A 19,857-nucleotide genomic window follows, 5' to 3' on the forward strand; every position below is an offset into this window, starting at 1 on the left:
TGGTTCTTTACTCTTACTTATATCAGTAGAACTACATCAGTTTCATTACTAGTGGTGACAGGATGAATCTATTTATATTTGAAAAGTAACACAAGTTTTACCGAACGTTAGACTGTATATTAAAAATTATATGTCCGGAGTTGTGACTCAACTTATCAACACCACATATAAACAACTATCCATGTTACCATTTTAATACACACACACATATGAATATCTATAATATTTGTTGTTGTGTAAATAAAATTGTAAATCTCATACATTTCACATGATGATGCAGGTTTTTAGTTTAAGTACATATTAAAGGTAGAACTGAATCGATACTAGTTTTTGCCAAATGTTGGTTATTTGTTTGCTGATGTTAGGAATATATGGTATACAGCAGTATATGGTTTCGTGATTTTTTGATTCGTGAGATATATTGACTTTTGTTGGTTGATTTTGCTTTCTGTCTAGGTGTGTGCGTATAATGTTTTCTACGGTTTGTGGAGGAAACTTATTGATGTTGATGAAGTATTGTTTTATTTTGTCTAATTCATCGTTAATTTTATCTGGTGAGCATAGTTTCATGGCTGTGTTTATTTGATTTCTTAGTATGTTGAGTTTTTTGTTTTGTTTCATGTGCTGAGTCCGAAGGAATGTATTGTCCAGTATGGGTGATTTTTCGGTGGATTTCTGTTTTGAATTGTGTGTCGGTTCTTGTAATTTTGAGGTTAAGAAATGATATTTGATTGCTTTCTTCCTGTTCACATGTGAAGTTAATGTTGGGATGTATAGAGTTAATGTGATTGAAAAAAAATTAAGTATGTGTTCTGTAGATTTGAATCCCGCAACCGTCCCTAATTTAGCAGTGTAAGACTAGAGGGAAGGCAGCTAGTCATCACCACCCACCGCCAACTCTTGGGCTACTCTTTTACCAACGAATAGTGGGATTGATCGTGACATTATAACGCCCCCACGGCTGGGAGTGCGGGCATGTTTAGCGCGACGCGGGCGCGAACCCGCGACCCTCGGATTACGCGCTCGGCCATGCCAGGCCTAACCAAAGAAAACACTCAAATACTAAATAAAGAAACAAACATAAACAAACGCAAAATTAAAGAAGCCTTACTTATACAACAACTTAAACCCAAAATAAACCAATATAAAGGAACGACTTTATACCTATTAATATAATAAAATAAATAAAATTATATATTCAAACATCTAACACCGACTTCTACGTTCCGACACTCAGTTACACAACCCCTTTCAAACATGTGGTCAGCTTCCGGTCAGTTACCTCTTTCTTTGTGAACCTGACGATGACTGAAGAAGGTCGAAACGTTGTTCGCTCTTCTATGTAAAATTATTTCTCAACCCAAACGAGCCGTTTTTGCATATAAATTTCTCTACAAGTGGGTTTCTCGACATCACTGAATCGATGACAGTCAAATTATCATTCATATTGAAATATATTATAAGTTATATTTTCTGACTGACACTGTTTGAACCTTTTACTGATTGTTGTACTATATAGTAATGTTGATAACACTCTGTCGTTTATAAAGTACATGAAATATTACTTAGTGATTGAAGTGAACAAATAGTAATATGGACCTTGTGTACAGAAGTTGTATGGAAGCTGATCTGGTGTTTTATAAACCATGATATTTATATTAATAGTTTATGTACATTCAAATTTGATAATAAATATTTCATTTAGTTTGTGGTTTTACTTACATAAATAGGTAATGTAATATCCATAAAAGGTATGATATTAGATTCATACATATACTGTGTTAGTATTCAAGAAATGTACTCTAACAAAAGTTTCATATGAAATAATGTCCAAAAACTACCAAAATGTTTTAATGTTATCTTATACAATGATGACATATTGAGACACCCTAGCAACACACCCTCTGATTCTAGTTGCTGGACACCATTACCCTCAGCTATTTAATTTATAACACTATGCCCCCTCACGTATTAACATATTACAAAACAGTTGGCTAACTGATGTCTTTCAGTGTGCATGTCCATAAAATAAGTTGTTCTAGTAAGCATGTTAGTAAGATGAGCTGATAGTTAATCTTTGATATTATATTAACAAATATCCGACGTCTAATAGACGTATATATATATATATTGTGTTGAGGAATAATTCATGAGCGTTTTTTCAAGTTAAAAAATATATTCATAAATGAAACGCTAGCAAAATATTTCATGTCATTTGGTAGATAATTTTTTGCTCTAATAGATGGTGTGTTTGATTTTCATATGTCTTTAATTTTTGCTTTCATTTTCAGCTCATTAAATGGAATGTCAAGTGGACAAAATCTAACATTAATTTCTTGCAATTTCGTTTAAAACAATGCATACTATATACCTAGGTATTACATGAAATAAAGTATCATAATAAATGTTTTGGGTGTAATGTGTTCATGCATTGAAGTATTGTATAGTCTTGCATGTAATGCTTGAATGGAATTATTTAAAAACGCTCACGAATTATTCCTCAACCTAATATTTACTAATACGTAGGATTTATTCTCAAACTAGTTCACTGTTTCTAATCAACTTTATCAGATATATTTAATTTTGATAAATTTAAACACACAAAGTTGGACAGAACTGAAAGGAAGAAAACATCATATGTAACTAAAGAACACAAACAGATATATTTAGGTACCCTAACCTTGACATCAGAGCTTACTTTAATTTCATCTATCGACAATGTACATCAGAGGTGCCAACCATTACGATTTTGGTGTATATATTACGACTTTACGCTCATACAGTCAAATATTACGACTTGTTGCAACTCCCAAATTATAATTTATTGTATAGGCCTATACAATAAAGTGATAAATTGTTCCCCCCAGGGCTTAAAATGGGTGAAAAGAAAATTTCTAGTGAGATACAAATAAATTTTGATAATAAATAAAACACATAGTCCAAATGGCTGTTTGCGATTATCATGTTTGTACTTGAAATAATAAAAAATATTTGTATCTCCGACGTCTACCAATAGTTTGAGTGTGGTGCTTCTCCATACTGGGTACGTGGGGGAATCCATAGTTACGTCATCAGAGCTTGTCAGCCAATCAGGGTTCGCGTTGATGGGTATTTCTCGATTTCTGAGCGGCGTAGAAACACCAATGCGACCGTAAACAGGATGGAAAAAAAGAGACCTCGTTCACCAGATTGTCTTGTTTCTGGCAAATCTAAAAGGACTAAAACTGTGAATCAAAAAGTTAGGAAAGAGTATAGTGCAAAATATCCCGTGATTGCATCAAAAGTCGGTGACAATAATGAGTTTTGTACAGCTTGTCACATCGATTTTTTTGTGGCGCCTGGCGGGATAAACGATTGTTCCAGACATACATAATTGGCATCCCACCAACAAAAAACAGAGGCGAAGACAAAAACGATGCAAATAACAACACATATGAATAAGAATTCAAAATATGAAACCATAAATGCAGAAGTGATGTTTACGCAATTCGTTATTTCTTATAATTTACCCCTAGCTGTAGCCGATCATGCAGGACATCTCTTCAGAAAAATTTTCCCAGACTCCGATATAGCAAAAAAATACGGCTGTGCTAGAACCAAAACTACAGCCAATGTACAAATTTGGGTTGTGAAGATAACAAAATGATTTCAAGCATACTTACTAACAGTGTTTACAGTTTAGCCACAGATGGATCCACAGACATGGATGACACAAAACTGTATCCGGTGGTTGTACGATATCTTGACCCTTTGTTTGGAAAAATTGTTTGTACTTTTTTGACAATGGTGGAATGGAAAAAAGCTTCAACAGGAGAGAATATTTTCAAGATTTTGGACCATGAACTGACAAAGAAGAATATTCCATGGGAAAACTGTCTTAGTTTTTCTTCAGACAATGCCTCAGTTATATCTGGTATAGGTAAAGGTGTGACACATCTCAAGATGACAACCTAGCATTTAGTTCATGGGCTGTTACCTCATCAATATTGCTGCCCAGAAAGCTTCCAGAGAACTGTCCTGCTAAGTTTCTGATATATTGATATATATCTACTATTTTCTGGACAAAAGTGCTAGCAGAAAACAAAAATTCAAAGAATTTCAAGGATTATTTCACAAATAAACAAGAAAAATTCTACAACTTGTTAACTCAAAATGGCTATCACTTGGGGTGTGCCTAACATGCAAAGAACCTGGACCTGATCAGCTTCTACACCAGTGTCAAGAAATACTATATTGCAGCTATGCAGCTACAAATTACATGATGAAACATTTCCCTCTATATGATGAATTTCTGATTCATGCAGAGATTGCTGATCCAAAACTGAAAGTCAGCAAAGACTTCTCTTCTCTACACTTCTTCACAGACAGGTATCATGTCCTTGTCAATACACATGAGCATGACACTATTGATGAGTTGGAAGGGCAATATTTGAACTATCAAATTGATACTTTCTCAGAAACTGTCCTTCAGTTGAATGTTGACAAGTTTTGGGTTCAGCTGTCTACAGTTAAGGATGGAAATGGCAACCAAAAGTATGACATTCTGTGTAGGGTTATGCTTGGAATTCTTACAATCTTTCATTCTAATGCTGACAGTGGAAGGATATTTAGTTTAGTGACTAAAACAAAAGCAAGTTCAGACCAAACTTAAGCACCTCAGTTTTGAGCAGTATTATAACACACAAGATGTGTATGCAGTCAAATTGACAATGTTGTTATAACTTCCAACCATCCAGAGACATTCTCATGAAAGCAAAGGCTGCAACAGCTACAAAACTATTACAATAAGTGTCATAAACATGATATAAACTAGTCCTTACACAAAGGCTTTTTCTGCTTACTGTTTGTGCATGTTCAATGTTGTTTTACCAGTATGTTTGTTACTCTGAACTAAATAAAAGACAATTTCAAAAGAAATTTTAAAATTTATTTATTAAATTCACAAAACACAGTTATAACTGAGTAATCCCTAACAGTAATAAATAATAATAGTTATACTAATATAATAATAAACAGCTTAGAAACGTTGGTCAGGCCTAAAGGCCACAAATGATAAAGGGCTCTATCCGCAATCATTACGCTCAGTCATTTGAAACAGTTGGCACCTCTGTATACACTCATGTCTTCCGATGTGAAAAAGATAGGATTACAAACTTATATAATTCAAGATTCAGTTATAAAAAAAACCAGTTAGGCCAGTCTGGCTTTGGTGTGGCGAACCGCTCTGTGTACTTTTTAAATAGAATGGGTAAAATGATATAATGTATGTTTAGTACAACTATTATTCCGTACACTGATATAATGTATGTTTAGTACAACTATCATTCCGTACATGTACACTTGAGAACCAGAACAACTTATCTATAATTCAGTATCATCCTTGAGATGAACTTATTTATCAATAACAAAACACTGTGGACGTGTTTTGTACTGAACTGCGTTGATCAGATTAAACTTCGTGGTTCGTAGCTTATTGTAGTTGAAGACAGATAAGAGAGACGAATTAATATACAAGATATGATCAGTTTCTAGAAGAGAACAACATCCAATGGGATTACGGCAGCTTATGTCATAAGATAAAGTAACCAGAACCTTGGTGTTGTGTTTGTCATTATCTCACAGCTCAAAATGTTTACGTTACGATCTATCACTAAAACTATCATTTCTTCGTTTTCTGGAGCTATAAGGACCGACTGTACAGGTACGTGCACAGATAATGTGTTGTGTGGACGTGAACAGTTTACATACGAATTAACGTTTCTAGTGTGTGTTGTGTTTATACAGATATTGACACTTTTTTATATGTTGTGCTTGTATTTCGAATGTGTGTTATATTTATACAGATACTAAGAGTTCCAGTGTGTCTTGTTTTTGATATATATTAACATTTGAATATGTGCTGGTAATATGTATATCATTGAAAACTCCGAGTGTATCTGTTAATTTATAAATATGAAGAATTCCATTGTATGTTCTGTTATCTTTTAAAGATTTATAAGAAAGGTTTTGTTCATATGGATACCAGTATTTAGATGTAATATCAGGTTTTCATGTATTACGTACCACTTATACTGAACATACATATAATTAATATACAGATAACAGTTATTAAAAACATTCACTCTGAGCCTCAACTAGTGATCAGTGTGTACACGTACCGAGGTCTGATATGGTTAAGAGAGGATGGTTCACAGTTTCAGTTTTGAACGTGTTAGGAAGGTAATCTGAATTCTTTTCTTGGTTCAAAGTGTTTGTGGTGGTGGTGGGTGGACGCTGTATTTAGAACATTCATACCGTCAATTAACCAGTGTGAGTTGATCAACATTAACATCAGTTTTCAATCTTTAGTTTTCAAACACCAATCATCTCTAAGACCAATCAGTTGCTGTGAAGACAAAATCCAAAAACCTGTACAAGTAGGTACACAGGTGATGTGCTGTGTTTATATACGTATCAACGTTTCTGGTGTGTGTTGGGCTTATATAGATATTGACACTTGTATGTATGTGTTAAGAAGTTACCAACACTTTACTTTTGCTTTATATTTAGTTATACATATTACAACATTTCCAGTATGTTGATATTTATACAAATATAAACACTTTTATAGTATGTTGTGTTGTACAAATATGAATATGGATAACATTATTCCAAGTGTAGAATTCTCATGTATCGCTTCTTTTACTATTGTTTTAATGTCTTATAACAAGCGTTGTATAACATGGATATCAATATTTAGATGTAATATTATGTTTATAGGTTTTAATTATATTTCACAGTGTACATGGACGTCATTAATCAATATATAAAGGTTATTAGTGCGTTGTGTTATATAGGTAACAATAATTTACTATCATGTCCGTATTAAAAACATATATATCTTGATTAGCTATAACTGTGGTCACGGAGACAGCGTTCTTATCGGATCCACTATTGGTCAAGCTTTAAACAAAGTATCTTACGATGTTGGTGACCAATTAGCTTTTGTTTTCTGTCATCAGGATGTCCGTCGCACCTTTCTGGAGACTAATGAAGAAGTATGAAACTTGATGAAGCATTTATAGAATATCATAAGCCTAACATCCAACTCTATCATACTAACTGTGTTGTTAACGTATTTATAGAATATCATAAGCCTAACATCCAACTCTATCATACTAACTGTGTTGTTAACGTATTTACAGAATATTGTAAGCCTAACATCCAACTCTATCATACAAAATGTGTTGTTAACGTATTTACAGAATATTATAAGCCTAACATCCAACTCTATCATACAAAATGTGTTTTTAATGTATTTACAGAATATTATAAGACTGACATCTTGTCAGATCACTTCTAAACGTGTTAGTAATTAAAATACAGACTATCCTAGGCCTAACACCTTACTCCATCACATCTAAATGTGTTGGTGATGTATTAACAAAGCACAATAAACCTGTCATCTTACTCACTAATTTCTAAATGTGTTGGATATATTACCATACTGTTTAAACCCTAATCTATGAACTGTACATGTATCTTTGATGGTTTATGTGTAGTTAAATATACTGTTGCGATAAATGTACTAGTTAACGTGTTTTTAGATACGCTATACATGTATCTTTATCGGTACATGTTTTGTTAGATATACTGTAGTAATAAATGTACATGTTCGTGTGATGTTACATAAACTATAGCTGTTTTGTTAGGTATACGATAGTTAAAGATATATTAGCTTATATGTTGTTAGATATCATATAACCATATCCACACTAGTTCACGTGTGCTAGATATACTGCACATGTATGTTTAGTGGTTGATGTTTTGTTAGGTATTGGGTACTTATAGATATCCTAGTTTATATGTTGTTAGATATCCTGTAACCTTATCTACACCAGTTCACGTGTTCTGTATTTTATTGATTAACATGTTGTTAGATATACTGTATCTGTAGATGTACTGTTTCATGTGTTGTTAGGTGTATTGTGCCAAAATCTTTACTGGTTCACATATTAATAGGTATAGAGTACTTGTATTTTTACTTGTTTACGTGTTGTTATATATACTGTAGTTCCTTATCTACTGGTTCACGTGTTGTAAGTTATAGTGTAGCTATATATTATTGGTTCAGGTGATGTTAGATATACTGTGCCTGTATCTTTAATGATTGACGCGTTCTTTGATTTACTTTAGCTATAGATGTACTGGTTCATGTGTTGTTACATATATTGTACCTGTATCTGTATTGGCTGATATGAAGTTAAATATATTTTAGCTGTAGATTTACTTGTTCATGTAATGTGAGTTTTACTCTACTTTAAATAAAATTCTATACATCCGTAAATTCTTAAGTTCCATTATTTGTACCACAGACTGATCAGTTAGCAGCAAGTTTCTTAAAGCTTGGACTGAGACCTGGAGAACGTCTGGCAGTTTGGAGCACCAACTGTTATGAGTGGGTTCTAACTCAGCTGGCTGCAGGTAAAGCTGGACTGGTACTAGTAAGGATATTTGTATTATCTTTAAATAAAGTTATATCTTGAAACATCTCTATCTTCATAAACAGGAGATATATGAATTTAAATTTTACATCTGAAATATAGAGTAAATAAGAGATTCTTCTGTAACGTGTACTAATATATGTTAAACAATTTTTTATATATAAGCCCATGTTACTTCCCGCAGAAATGTATATTATTATCCCAAGTTTGGAGTTTATAGTTTTAAAATGTGGCTATGTAACCATAGCCTATGATGACATCTGGAGGTCAAGGTGGTCATAACGGCCATTTTTGGCAAATAGGACGACCAATAGGTAAGAAACTGAAAAGGTCGTATTTTATGGTGAATCATATCATCAGTCTTTCTGAAGCCTTAATTAGCTTTGTTACTTATTGATCTCCTTCCATATTGGACTCTCTCATATCTTTATTATTTCACTACAGGTGTATAATTAAAGTCTAACTTCCCTTCAGTAAAATATGTTTGCGTGCACTCCCTCAACTAACTAGGCTTAACTGAGCTACATCTTTTACTTTCTTCCGTGTATTCGATGGAATCACCTATAAAATAACTTTACAAAACTATATTTGGTATCGACAAATTTTGATTCGCCTTGTTTTATATCGTGAAGAGAAATAACAATATTTTAATTAAATAATAAAGTCAGAATACTATTCACTTCATTTGACCACACACCAGAATTCACGATACCAAAAATAGCAAACTTTTGCAATCTTAAAGTGTCATGTGTAGCACATACTAGAAACAGTAGATATATATATCCAGTTTTTATTTGATTAAAACAAAAATATATGTGAACAGATCATCATGAACTCTTTTTGTGTGCATATCACGATTCATATGGTTGATTTAAAGAAAAAAACTCAGGATATATTTGTGTGTTTATATATATACACTTTGTTTACTAATAAAATACTTTATATTAACTTTCTACGTTCTTTACAACATTTTACTAAATTAAAGTACGTTTTATGTATAAAATCGAAACACTTGAAGAGATGAACAAACTGTTCTACCTTTCTAGACCTCTTGTAAAGCACTGATTGCGGAGAGTCTTTCAGAAAACAAGATTACTTCCAACAGTTGTGTTCTGTTGTACCAGAGATTATATCATGCAAACCAGGCCAGATTAAAAGTAGAAGATAAGGTAAAGACAATATAGATTATAATGTTTAAACCTGGTCAGATTAAATGAAGCAGGTAATACAGAGTAAAACATCTCAGAATGTTGAAACCAGACCAAATTAAAAGTAGAAGGTAAGGTAAAGAACAAAATAGATTATAATGTTGAATCCAGGTCAGATTAAAGTAGTAGGAAAGGTAAAGAGTACAATATAGATTATATAATCTACACCACGACAGATTAAAAGTAGTAGGTAAGGTAAAGTACAATATAGATATTATCATGTAAACCAGAACAGATTAAATGTAACACATAACTAACAGTACATAATACATTACGATGTTAAACCAGGTCAGATTCTATGTATCATGTAGGGTAAAGTACAATATAGATTATAATGTTAAATCAGGACATATTAAAATTAACAGGTAAATAATAGGATAATACAGAAAATAATGTTAAAGCAGGCCTTATTAAGTGGAACACATAAAGTAAAGTACCACATATCAGAATGTTGAAATCAGGTCAAATTAAAAGTAACTAATATCCCATATCACGTGTTATAAATATTGTTATAAACATTTTATATTGTTTGAATACATCTCTGTCATACAAACATTGTCTTATTTATTTTGTAGATATTTTTAATTACTGATTATTGTTATATCCTGGACTTACATATTATATGAAGTTAGTGATATATTTTATATTTACCAACATAATAACCATCATATAATATACTGATGTCCATATTCACTGTTTATTCTGCTTCAGATGTCCAGATTTACACACAGTTGTCATGTTGACAAAGAAAGAATTTCCGTAAGTAACCAAATAAGTTGACCGCATCTTAATTCATTTTGGGATATTCTGTACTTCTGTCAGGATGTGAAAATATTTACTTTAAGAGAAAAATACTGAATGATTATAATAAAGATATAAATAACGGTAAATAAAATAGATAACAAAACCACATGTCTTTCTTACCGTATTTGCATTTATCTTAATAATACACTTGACACAATTCATACTCTCTTAATAACTGTTAAATTTATTATGAATCCTGTGGTGTCTACAAGTTTGACGATATTCTACGTGCCGCTGGTAAGAACATTTCTTACCTTAAGCGTCAGTATCACCAAGTCCATGTAGGACATGATGCTGCACAATGTTTCACTGCTTCAGTGGGTGTCATTACAGATCTTTCTGTGTTTTTAACAGAGTCGTTTGACAAACATGTGAAGAGTGATTTGCCTTTTATTGCTAGAAAGTTAACAATATGCCTCTATCTCATTCTCCCCATCTCTTCCAGTGATTGTGTGGCTTCGTCTTCGGCTTTTTTATTCTGCTCGGGGCTATTTTCTTCGATCCCAAGCTATGGAACGATTATTCATCACGCTCTAATTCGCTGAAATCTCTGTCTGTTAAAAGAGACCTACCCACTTAACTCAGAGCAGGATCCTCGGAGTTTAGGAAATCTTCTTCTAATAAAGATAAATCGGTGTTTTTTTCTTAAACATCACAATGACCTGTGCATGGAAATGTGCTACAGCTGATAATCTTTTCATTGTTTTTAACCAGATCTGGCAGAAAAGTGTTTTCCTGATGCTTGGCTCTGGACTATTGTTCTCACATTCTCTTTGTCTGCTCTACGCTACCCTTTGGAACTTTGACTAACACTACCACCCACAATTATTTATATTAAATTGACGAGTGCAGTGGCAAGTGGAGCACTCAAGCACTAACTCGAGGAAGTTTACAGTTAAACTAAAAAGTCTGAGTCTGAGACGAATATTCATTCTTATAATCAGTTTTAATGTAATTTGTCATAATATTCTCTGTTACAATCAAGTTGTTAAATATTGTGTAATAAAATATCAAAATTCCTTGAGCATAAATAACAAAACTAAAACCACTTGTCCATTGGTTGCAGATAAATTTGGTAAATCGGCAACCTTCTTACTTGTATTCTTACACACACTTATGAAATGGATCCTTCAAAGTTTCGACTTATTTCTTTCCTGGCAACTTGTGGCCCGGAATGGCCAAGCGTGTTAAAGCGGCGTGCGACTCGTAATTTGAGGGTCGCAGGTTCGCATCCCCGTCGCGCCAAACATGCTCGTACTTTCAGCTGTGGGGGCGTTATAATGTTCCGGTCAATCCCACTATTCGTTAGTAAAAGAGTAGCCCAATAGTTGGCGGTGGGTGGTGATGACTAGCTGCCTTCCCTTTAGTCTTACACTGCTAAATTAGGGACGGCTAGCGTAGATAGCCCTCGATTAGCTTTGTGCGAAATTCAAAAACAAACAAACAAACAAACTTGGCAACTTGTGTGAGATAAAGTAAACATTTCCCATAGCTTATCTATTGCTTTAGTTTTACCATCCTTTAATAAACACTTAAACTCTATGATCACATAATTTCGTAATTACATACAGATTATTACGTACTTGTGACAACTGTGTTACTTTCAGCACTTATTGGAGAGTTTCCATGTTCCGTAGAGCTGTGGAAGGATATAGAACAGAAGTTAGGTGTAACAAACCTCATTGTAAGTTTATAAACAATTAAGAGTCATTGTTTTACAGTTTACTTACTGATGGAAAATATTTATAGAATGGTTAATTCACTTACGTTTAGAATGTTAAAATAAACAATTTATTTAACAGCACCCTGTTAAAACAACAATAGTTATTGTTATTCATTATTAATAAACACAGGAGTTTAAAAATAGAATTAAAAACGAATAAAAGTGTTAAACATCGTTTTATATCAAAAATTAAAACTGAAACATGAAACAAACCCCAATAACATAAACTAAAGTTCATTTCTCTCTGCTGTGCGATTAGACCATCTTCATTTTACAATCTCCATCTCTAATGGTAAATATATGAAAAATTACAAGCACTATCATAATTGGAAGAAAAACGAAAATGTAGTTATAACAAAACAATACTATTTATAAAAACGAATGTCATGGTAGAGAAAATGTAGAGAAATAATTTATAAGAAGGAAATAAGGAATATGAAATTATATAAACTAATACTACAAGAGTAAAACAAAAATATGGTAATCATGAAAAAAATAATACTTAAAAAGTAAAACATGGTTATGTAAACATAATATTATACAAGCTAACATTTGAAGAGTAAGCCAAGATTATGGTTATCATGAAACTGTATAAAATAATACTGGAAAATAAAAAAAAACAATTATGTTAATCACAAAACTCTATCAAATAATACTGAAAGAGTTGGATAGGGTGGGGGGGTTGGGTTTTATAAAAACAAAGCCACATCAGGTAATCAGGAAACAATATAAAATAATACTGGAACAGTAAAAAAAAAGAAGAGGTAATAAAGAGAATATAAAATAATTCTGGAAAAATCAAACAAGGTTATGGTAATGATCAAAATATATAAATAATACTGGAGGAATAAAAGGAAATTATGGTAATTCTGAAACTATGAAAAATAATACTGTAAGAATAAAACAAAGTTATGGTAATCATAAATCAGTATCAAATAATACTTCAATAGTTAAATAAAGTCGTGGCAATCATAAAACCAAATAAAATAATAATGGAAGAGTAAAATACAGTCATGGTAATAATGAAACATTACAGAGTAATACTGGAAGAGTAAAACAAGGATTAGGTCATCATAAAACAATGTAAAATAATACTGGAAGAGTAAACCATAGTTATGGTAATGAATAAACAATATAAAATAATTCTAAAAGAACCAAAGAAGGTTATAGTAATTATGAAACAATATAAATAATGCTGATAGAGTAAAAGAAAGTTATGTGATCATGAAATTATATAAAATAATACTTGAAAGTAAATCAAGGATATGGTAATCATGAAAAATAATAAAATAATGTTGGAAGAGTACGACAAAGTAATCATGAAACAATATGAAATAATATTGAAAGGGTAAGACAGGATATGGTAATAATGAAATCATATAAAGTAATAGTGGAAGGGTAAAACAAAGTAATAGTAATTATATATCTATATAACATCATACTGCAAGAGTAAAACAAAGTTATGGTAATCAGGAAACTATATGAAATATTACAGGAAGAGAAAACAAAGTTATGATAATTATGAAAAAAATTAAAAAATTATACTGAAAGAGTAAAAAAAAGGTTATGATAATCATGAAATATAAAATAATACTGGAAGAGTTAAACAGGGTTATAGTAATCATGAAACTATATAAATAAAAATACTGGAAGAGTAAAAAAAGTTATGACAATCATTAAAAAAATTAAATAGTACTGTAAGAGTGAAAAAATTATGGTAATCTTGAAACAATGTAAAATAATACAGGAAGAGTAAAACAAAGTTATAGTGATCATTAAACATTATAAAATAATACTCGAAAGTAAATCATGGTTATGGTAATCATGACAAATTATAAAGTAATACTAGTAGAGAAAAACAATATCAAAATATACTAAGAGAGTAAACAGTGTTATTGTAACCATGATACCATGGAACGTTAAAATAACGTTGGAAGAGTAGGACAAATTTATGATAATCATTAATTAAAAGTAAAATAGTATTGTAAGAGTAAAACATGGTTAAGGTAAGCCTGAAATTATAAGATACAATACTGGAAAAGTACAAAAAGGTAAAGGTAAGTAATATAAAATAGTACTGAGAGACTAAAATAAAGTTATAGTAAATATAAAAATCAATACAATAATAATAAAGAGTAATATAAAGTTAAGGTATTAATGAAAGTAAGTAAAATGGCACAAGAAGAGTATAATAGTGTAAATTAATGATAAAAGTATATCAAATAACCATGAAGGACTAAGTAAAGGTCATGGTAATCATAAGACTGTTGAAAATTATACTGTAAGAGTAAAACAAGGTTAAGGTAATCATGGAACTATATAAAATAATACTGTTAAAGTAAAACAAAGTTATGGTAAACATGAAACTATATAAAATAATACTGGAACAGTAAAACAAAGTTATGGTAATCATGAAACTATATAAAATAATACTGGAAGATAAAACAAAGTTATGGTACTCATGAAACTATATAAAATAATACTGGAAGAGTAAAACAAAGTTATGGTAATCATGAAACTATATAAAGTTATATTTAAAAAGTAAAACACAGTTATGGTAATTATGAAATTGTATAAAATAATACAGGAAGAGTAAAACTAGGATACGGTAATCATAAAATAATATAAAATAATACTAGAATATTAAAACAAAGTTATGTTAATCAAGAAAGATTATAAAATAATACTGGAAGGGTAAAGGAAAGTTACGGTAATGATGAAACACTATAAAATAATACATCAATTAAAAACACAAATACATGTAGAATAATGAACGTTCAGATTTTTCTATCGTTATTATTTTATTTCATATTCACAAGATAAATAAACAATAGAAAATATTAACATTCACTAAAGTGAACAACATGTTTAAATGTTTTAACATAAAAGCATCGTTATTCTATTTTTATTAACAATTTACAATATTTTATTTGCTAAAATTGTTTGTTAATTTCTTATATAATTTTATTATTTTACACTTTTAGGTATTTCTTGATTTTTTATCTTGAAGTTAATATTTAAATTTCTATTCTAAACATGAGTCGTAAAGAATAAATTTAACCAAATTCAACAAACATTCTTTGTAGAAATATGAGACAAGTTCAAACACTGATCATCTCTCTGGAGTTTCATCAGTTCCATATAACTTAAAGAAAGTATTCAATCAGTAAAATACATTAATGTATTGTATCTGTCACTCGGAGAGGTAAACTGATTAAACCCATTGTATTCTAAAGACCTTCTCAGACTCTTCGTACAAACTTAAACTAAAAACCTGAATCATCATGTGAAATGTATGAGATTTACAATTTCATTTACACAACAACAAATATTATATATATTAATTTTGTGTATGTATTAAAATGGTAACATGGTTAGTTGTTTATATGTGGTGTTGATGAGCTCGGACATAGTTCAGACATGTGATATATTAATTTTGTGTATGTATTAAATGGTAACATGGTTAGTTGTTTATATGTGGTGTTGATGAGCTCGGACATAGTTCAGACATGTGATATATTAATTTTGTGTATGTATTAAAATGGTAACATGGTTAGTTGTTTATATGTGGTGTTGATGAGCTCGGACATAGTTCAGACATGTGATATATTAATTTTGTGTATGTATTAAAATGGTAACATGGTTAGTTGTTTATATGTGGTGTTGATGAGCTCGGACATAGTACAGACATGTGATATTTTTTAATATACAGTCTAACAGCGAAACTTGGGTTACTTTTCAAATATAAATACCTTCATCCTCTCATGACTAAAGTAAGACTAAAGAACCGCTCTTTGAATGTATTTATGTCATATTTTATATTTATTTACAAATCTAATTTCTGTGTTTCTTTACCACACTAATATTTATTTGGCCCGGTATGGCCAGATGGGTTAAAGCGTTCGACTCGTAATCTGAGGGTTGCGGGTTCCAATACCCGTCGCACCAAACATGCTCGTCCTTTCAGTAGTAAAGGCGTTATAATGTGACGGTGAATCTTACTATTCGTTGGTAAAAGAGTAGCCCAAGAGTTGGCGGGGGTGGTGATGACTACCCGTCTTTCCTCTAGTCCTCTCATTAATAATTTATGTACGGCTAGCGCAAATAGCCCTTGAGTAGGTTTGCGCGAAATTAAAAAAATACATAATATTTATTTTTATTTAGATCGAATATTTTCTCTGGTTCACATCTTGGACATAAGCCTTCGGTTTATTACGTTACCCATAACAATTTATGCCGGTCAGTACTCCACTATAGAAATGAATGCATTGTTGTTTTCATTAGCTAAGACTAACTTTGATAAACACGATAAATTATGTTTACTGCACGTCTTGTGGCCTCTATACTTCTCTCCAAATGAATATTTATAACAAAGAAGTTTTTTATATTTTCTAAAAAACTATATTTAACAGATTTAAATAAAAATTTAAATTTACTTATTTTTATTTAGAAATGACTCACTGAAAGAAACACGTTAACACTTGTTTATTACTCATATCTGTATAATAGAAACAGTTCACACAGAATATTATGGTTAACATTATAAAGGTTTATGGCATGATAAGTTTCACAATAATACACTTACAACCAGGTCATTTCATACACTTAAGTTTTTCTCTCATTGTTTCTTTTATTTTATATTTCACTATTTTTCCTGTCGACGTTTTTGGAAAGTCTTGAACCACACGATGTACCGAGGAATCTTAAAGTGGCTGATCTAAAACCAAAAAAAAAAAAAAAAAAACATTATTTAACAGATATACTTGTAAGGTCGTTAAAAATAGAGGGCAAAAGTCATGACGAAACAATATAAATCAAACAATAAAAGTTTATTATGAGCAAATACAAATCAAACGTGACAGTTCGTTACGAAAGAACATAAGATAAGTAGAAACGTTTCTAGACAATACTTAGTTTGTTTACTATAGGTCAGAATAAGACATGTGTGAGAAGATCGTTATATGTACATAATTTTTTCTCGTTGTCCAGAACGCTTTTTGTTGAATACCAGAACTCATCAATTTTTAGTTCTATTGGTTCCCAATATCTTTAAGTGTTTCAAAGTATTATTCTGTTTGTACATAATCTAAATGTTATTTCCTTTAATAAACGTTTTACATTATATCTATTTATGCAATTACTACCTCGATCTATCCCTGTTGCCAATTTCTGTGTGGTTGTTTTATAATAACATATTACAGATGTTACATGACAAACAAGAGTGTATAAAAGTAAGTGTAATAAAACAACAACTGTTTACATTTAGAACTTTATGTGAAAATTATAGCTTAAAAATTAAACTCAGTATTTGCCGAAACTACGACTCTTTCTTGGATATAAAGTAACACAATAACTCACTCCACATCCTTTACTGATTTAGCATTGTGACGTAATCTATCCAATGGGGGAGATCCCCACACTTCCTTTAACAAACTACATAGGTATTTAGTCTTCTTGTCACACACCTGGTGGTTCTAGTTATATTTTAGTGGTAACAAACAAAGTTACTGAAATGTCACCTTCCCCTTCTGTGTTGTAGTGGTTAAGAAACATTATAGAGGTGACAGCTAACTGATGTCCAAGTATCAAGTGTAGATAACTCCTTATCAGTGTAGTACTAGGACTATCACCATAAGCCACATCCTGGGATTATTGTAAAGAAACCTTGACGAGCATCATCCAAGTCGCACGAGAATCAGAAACTTTAGTAATCGCAGTGTAATCCATTTTTAGACCAGTAAAATCTCTCCTAACCCACTTAACGAACACTTATGGTATCATGGTCTGTATTATTATCTGTCCATACTGTACCCATGTGGCGTGTTGTTAACGACGTACTCACCTGATGTCATATAAACTCCGTGTTCAGCTGGTGTTATATTAGCACTTTACCTAACTAATGATATATTAACATAAACTCAACTAAAGTGGTTAAAAAATCCGAATTCAACTGGTGTTATATCAACACAATACTTACTTTTCCCTTGCAATATTCACAAAGTTCCGTTTCTGTTACCGTTGATCCACCTTTTAGTTTCACCCAAACACAGGCTTCTTCTTCCATTTGCTGGTCTAGAACTCCAACGACCTTAAATGAAAATATCAATATAAATATTATGTATACTGTCGTATCTACGTACAACGTTTAACAGCATGGTACATGGTACATTGAATCTAGGCCTATAAGTAACAAATTTAACAGTAACGTTACTGCAACTCTTAAACGTTTTCCACAATTCAACATTCACGTTACACTTATCAATAGCGAAAACGACACAAAGGACGGTATCAATATCACAAAATACAATATCAATGATAATAATATCAGATGTTATAGAAAATCTCCAGGGCACTGACTACGTGAAAATAACAGTACATAGTCACTTAGTTATGAATGTATAATACAAATTATTGTTAACATTACTTTTTACTATTATTATTAGGCTTACCAGTTTTAATGCTTCAAATACATGAAATGTTTAAGGCCGTCATATCTAAAAATTGTAATACTAGAGGGAAGGCAGCTAGTCATCACCAATCACCGCCAACTCTTTGGCTACTCTTTTTACCAAGAAAGTGTCTGATAACCGTCACATTATAACGTCCTCACTCCTGAAAGAGGCAAAATGTTTGGTGTGACAGCGATTCGAATCGCGGATTACGAGTCGATAACTTCAACCGTCTAGTCATGCCGGAATCTAAAATTTGAAGAGTACAAGTATTTCTGAGAAATCTCACCTGAGCTTCAGCGACATCTGGATGACTGAGGAGGAACTCTTCCACTTCCTGAGGATAGATGCATTTTCCTCCTCTGTTGATCATGTCTTTAAATGTACCAACAATACTGATGTAGCCATCTTCATCCATCACAGCAATATCTCTGTGTCATATTGTATTATTAATATATAGAAACAATTAACACCTTCATCTGTCATGATGATATATTTGACACACATATTTTAAACGTAGAATTATTAATAACGTTGTAAGTTACATTTTAAATTTTATAATTTAGATATTGGATTGCAAGTCATCATTCTATCATTAGTACAGAGTTAGTTCAGTGTCACTCAGTAAGTTAGATAATGATTGTTATGGTGTTTATTTGTCGACATTTCAATTACTCGATATATTTGTCTTATAGCGATTGACTAACACTAACGTTATTCATATATCTTTATAAGTGAGTTATTCGTACAAACTATTAGATCTGAAATTTATGTTGAAATGTATTTGTGAAGCTTGGCTAGCAAACTTCCGGACAAGGACAAGATGTTCTCTTTAGAAAAATCCAAAACCAGTAACAGTTCCTAGCCGGCAATAACAGTTACAGAAGAATAAAGTTGAAGTATCAAAGTGGACATGAAGTGGACAAATCCTAGTTATTTATATCTCACCCAGTGTGATACTAACGTGCATCATCAAAGACTTGACCAGTTTGTTCCTTGTCACCCAGTATCCCAAGAACGATAAACGATCACGTGTACACAGTTCTCCTTCTTTGTTGACCGGAACTATTTGTCCATCATTGTCCACTATTTTAACCTGAGAACAAATTTAAAAATTGTAAAATTACAACACACCTTTACCATGAACATGTGAACTCTCACTATGGTACACCTTACATGGTTAATGTTCA

At 31.6% G+C, this 19,857-nt stretch overlaps 2 protein-coding genes and 1 pseudogene across 4 annotated transcripts in view; 1 reads left to right on the forward strand and 2 right to left on the reverse strand.

Moving 5' to 3' along the window:
- The window catches only part of LOC143247771 (medium-chain acyl-CoA ligase ACSF2, mitochondrial-like), a 68,045-nt gene that overhangs the window by 20,546 nt on the left and 27,642 nt on the right, over positions 1-19,857 (forward strand). The window contains exon 7 of one of the 2 annotated variants that reach the window (XM_076496225.1): positions 10,403-10,450. The exons of the other annotated variant lie outside the window; for it this stretch is intronic. Coding sequence (XP_076352340.1) covers positions 10,403-10,450 — 48 coding nt within the window. The remainder of the gene's footprint in view (positions 1-10,402; positions 10,451-19,857) is intronic. 2 annotated transcript variants of the gene reach the window in all.
- LOC143247773 (medium-chain acyl-CoA ligase ACSF2, mitochondrial-like) lies at positions 16,689-19,155 on the reverse strand. The gene is made up of 3 exons (XM_076496228.1): positions 18,957-19,155; positions 18,196-18,306; positions 16,689-16,935 (listed from the first exon to the last, which is right to left on the reverse strand). The coding sequence occupies exons 1-3, from the start codon at positions 19,083-19,085 to the stop codon at positions 16,864-16,866; spliced, it is 312 nt and encodes a 103-aa protein (XP_076352343.1). The 5' UTR covers positions 19,086-19,155; the 3' UTR covers positions 16,689-16,863.
- The window catches only part of LOC143247892 (putative acyl-CoA synthetase YngI pseudogene), a 2,944-nt pseudogene continuing 2,691 nt past the window's right edge, over positions 19,605-19,857 (reverse strand). The window contains exon 5 of the transcript XR_013026738.1: positions 19,605-19,763. The product of XR_013026738.1 is annotated as a putative acyl-CoA synthetase YngI pseudogene (transcript). The remainder of the gene's footprint in view (positions 19,764-19,857) is intronic.

Source organism: Tachypleus tridentatus, chromosome 3 (assembly GCF_004210375.1).
Source record: "Tachypleus tridentatus isolate NWPU-2018 chromosome 3, ASM421037v1, whole genome shotgun sequence".
In the NCBI taxonomy this organism is placed as follows: Eukaryota; Metazoa; Arthropoda; class Merostomata; order Xiphosura; family Limulidae; genus Tachypleus; species Tachypleus tridentatus.

What these genes read in the sequence shown, in the direction of transcription:
- LOC143247773 (XM_076496228.1), bottom strand. Translation starts at nt 19,085, where the DNA reads ATGGATGAAGATGGCTACATCAGTATTGTTGGTACATTTAAAGACATG. An exon ending in CAGATGTCGCTGAAGCTCAG is followed by an intron (nt 18,307 to 18,956) that starts GTGAGATTTCTC and finishes TTTTCATTTAAG; the next exon opens with GTCGTTGGAGTTCTAGACCA. An exon ending in GTGAATATTGCAAGGGAAAA is followed by an intron (nt 16,936 to 18,195) that starts GTAAGTATTGTG and finishes TTTTGGTTTTAG; the next exon opens with ATCAGCCACTTTAAGATTCC.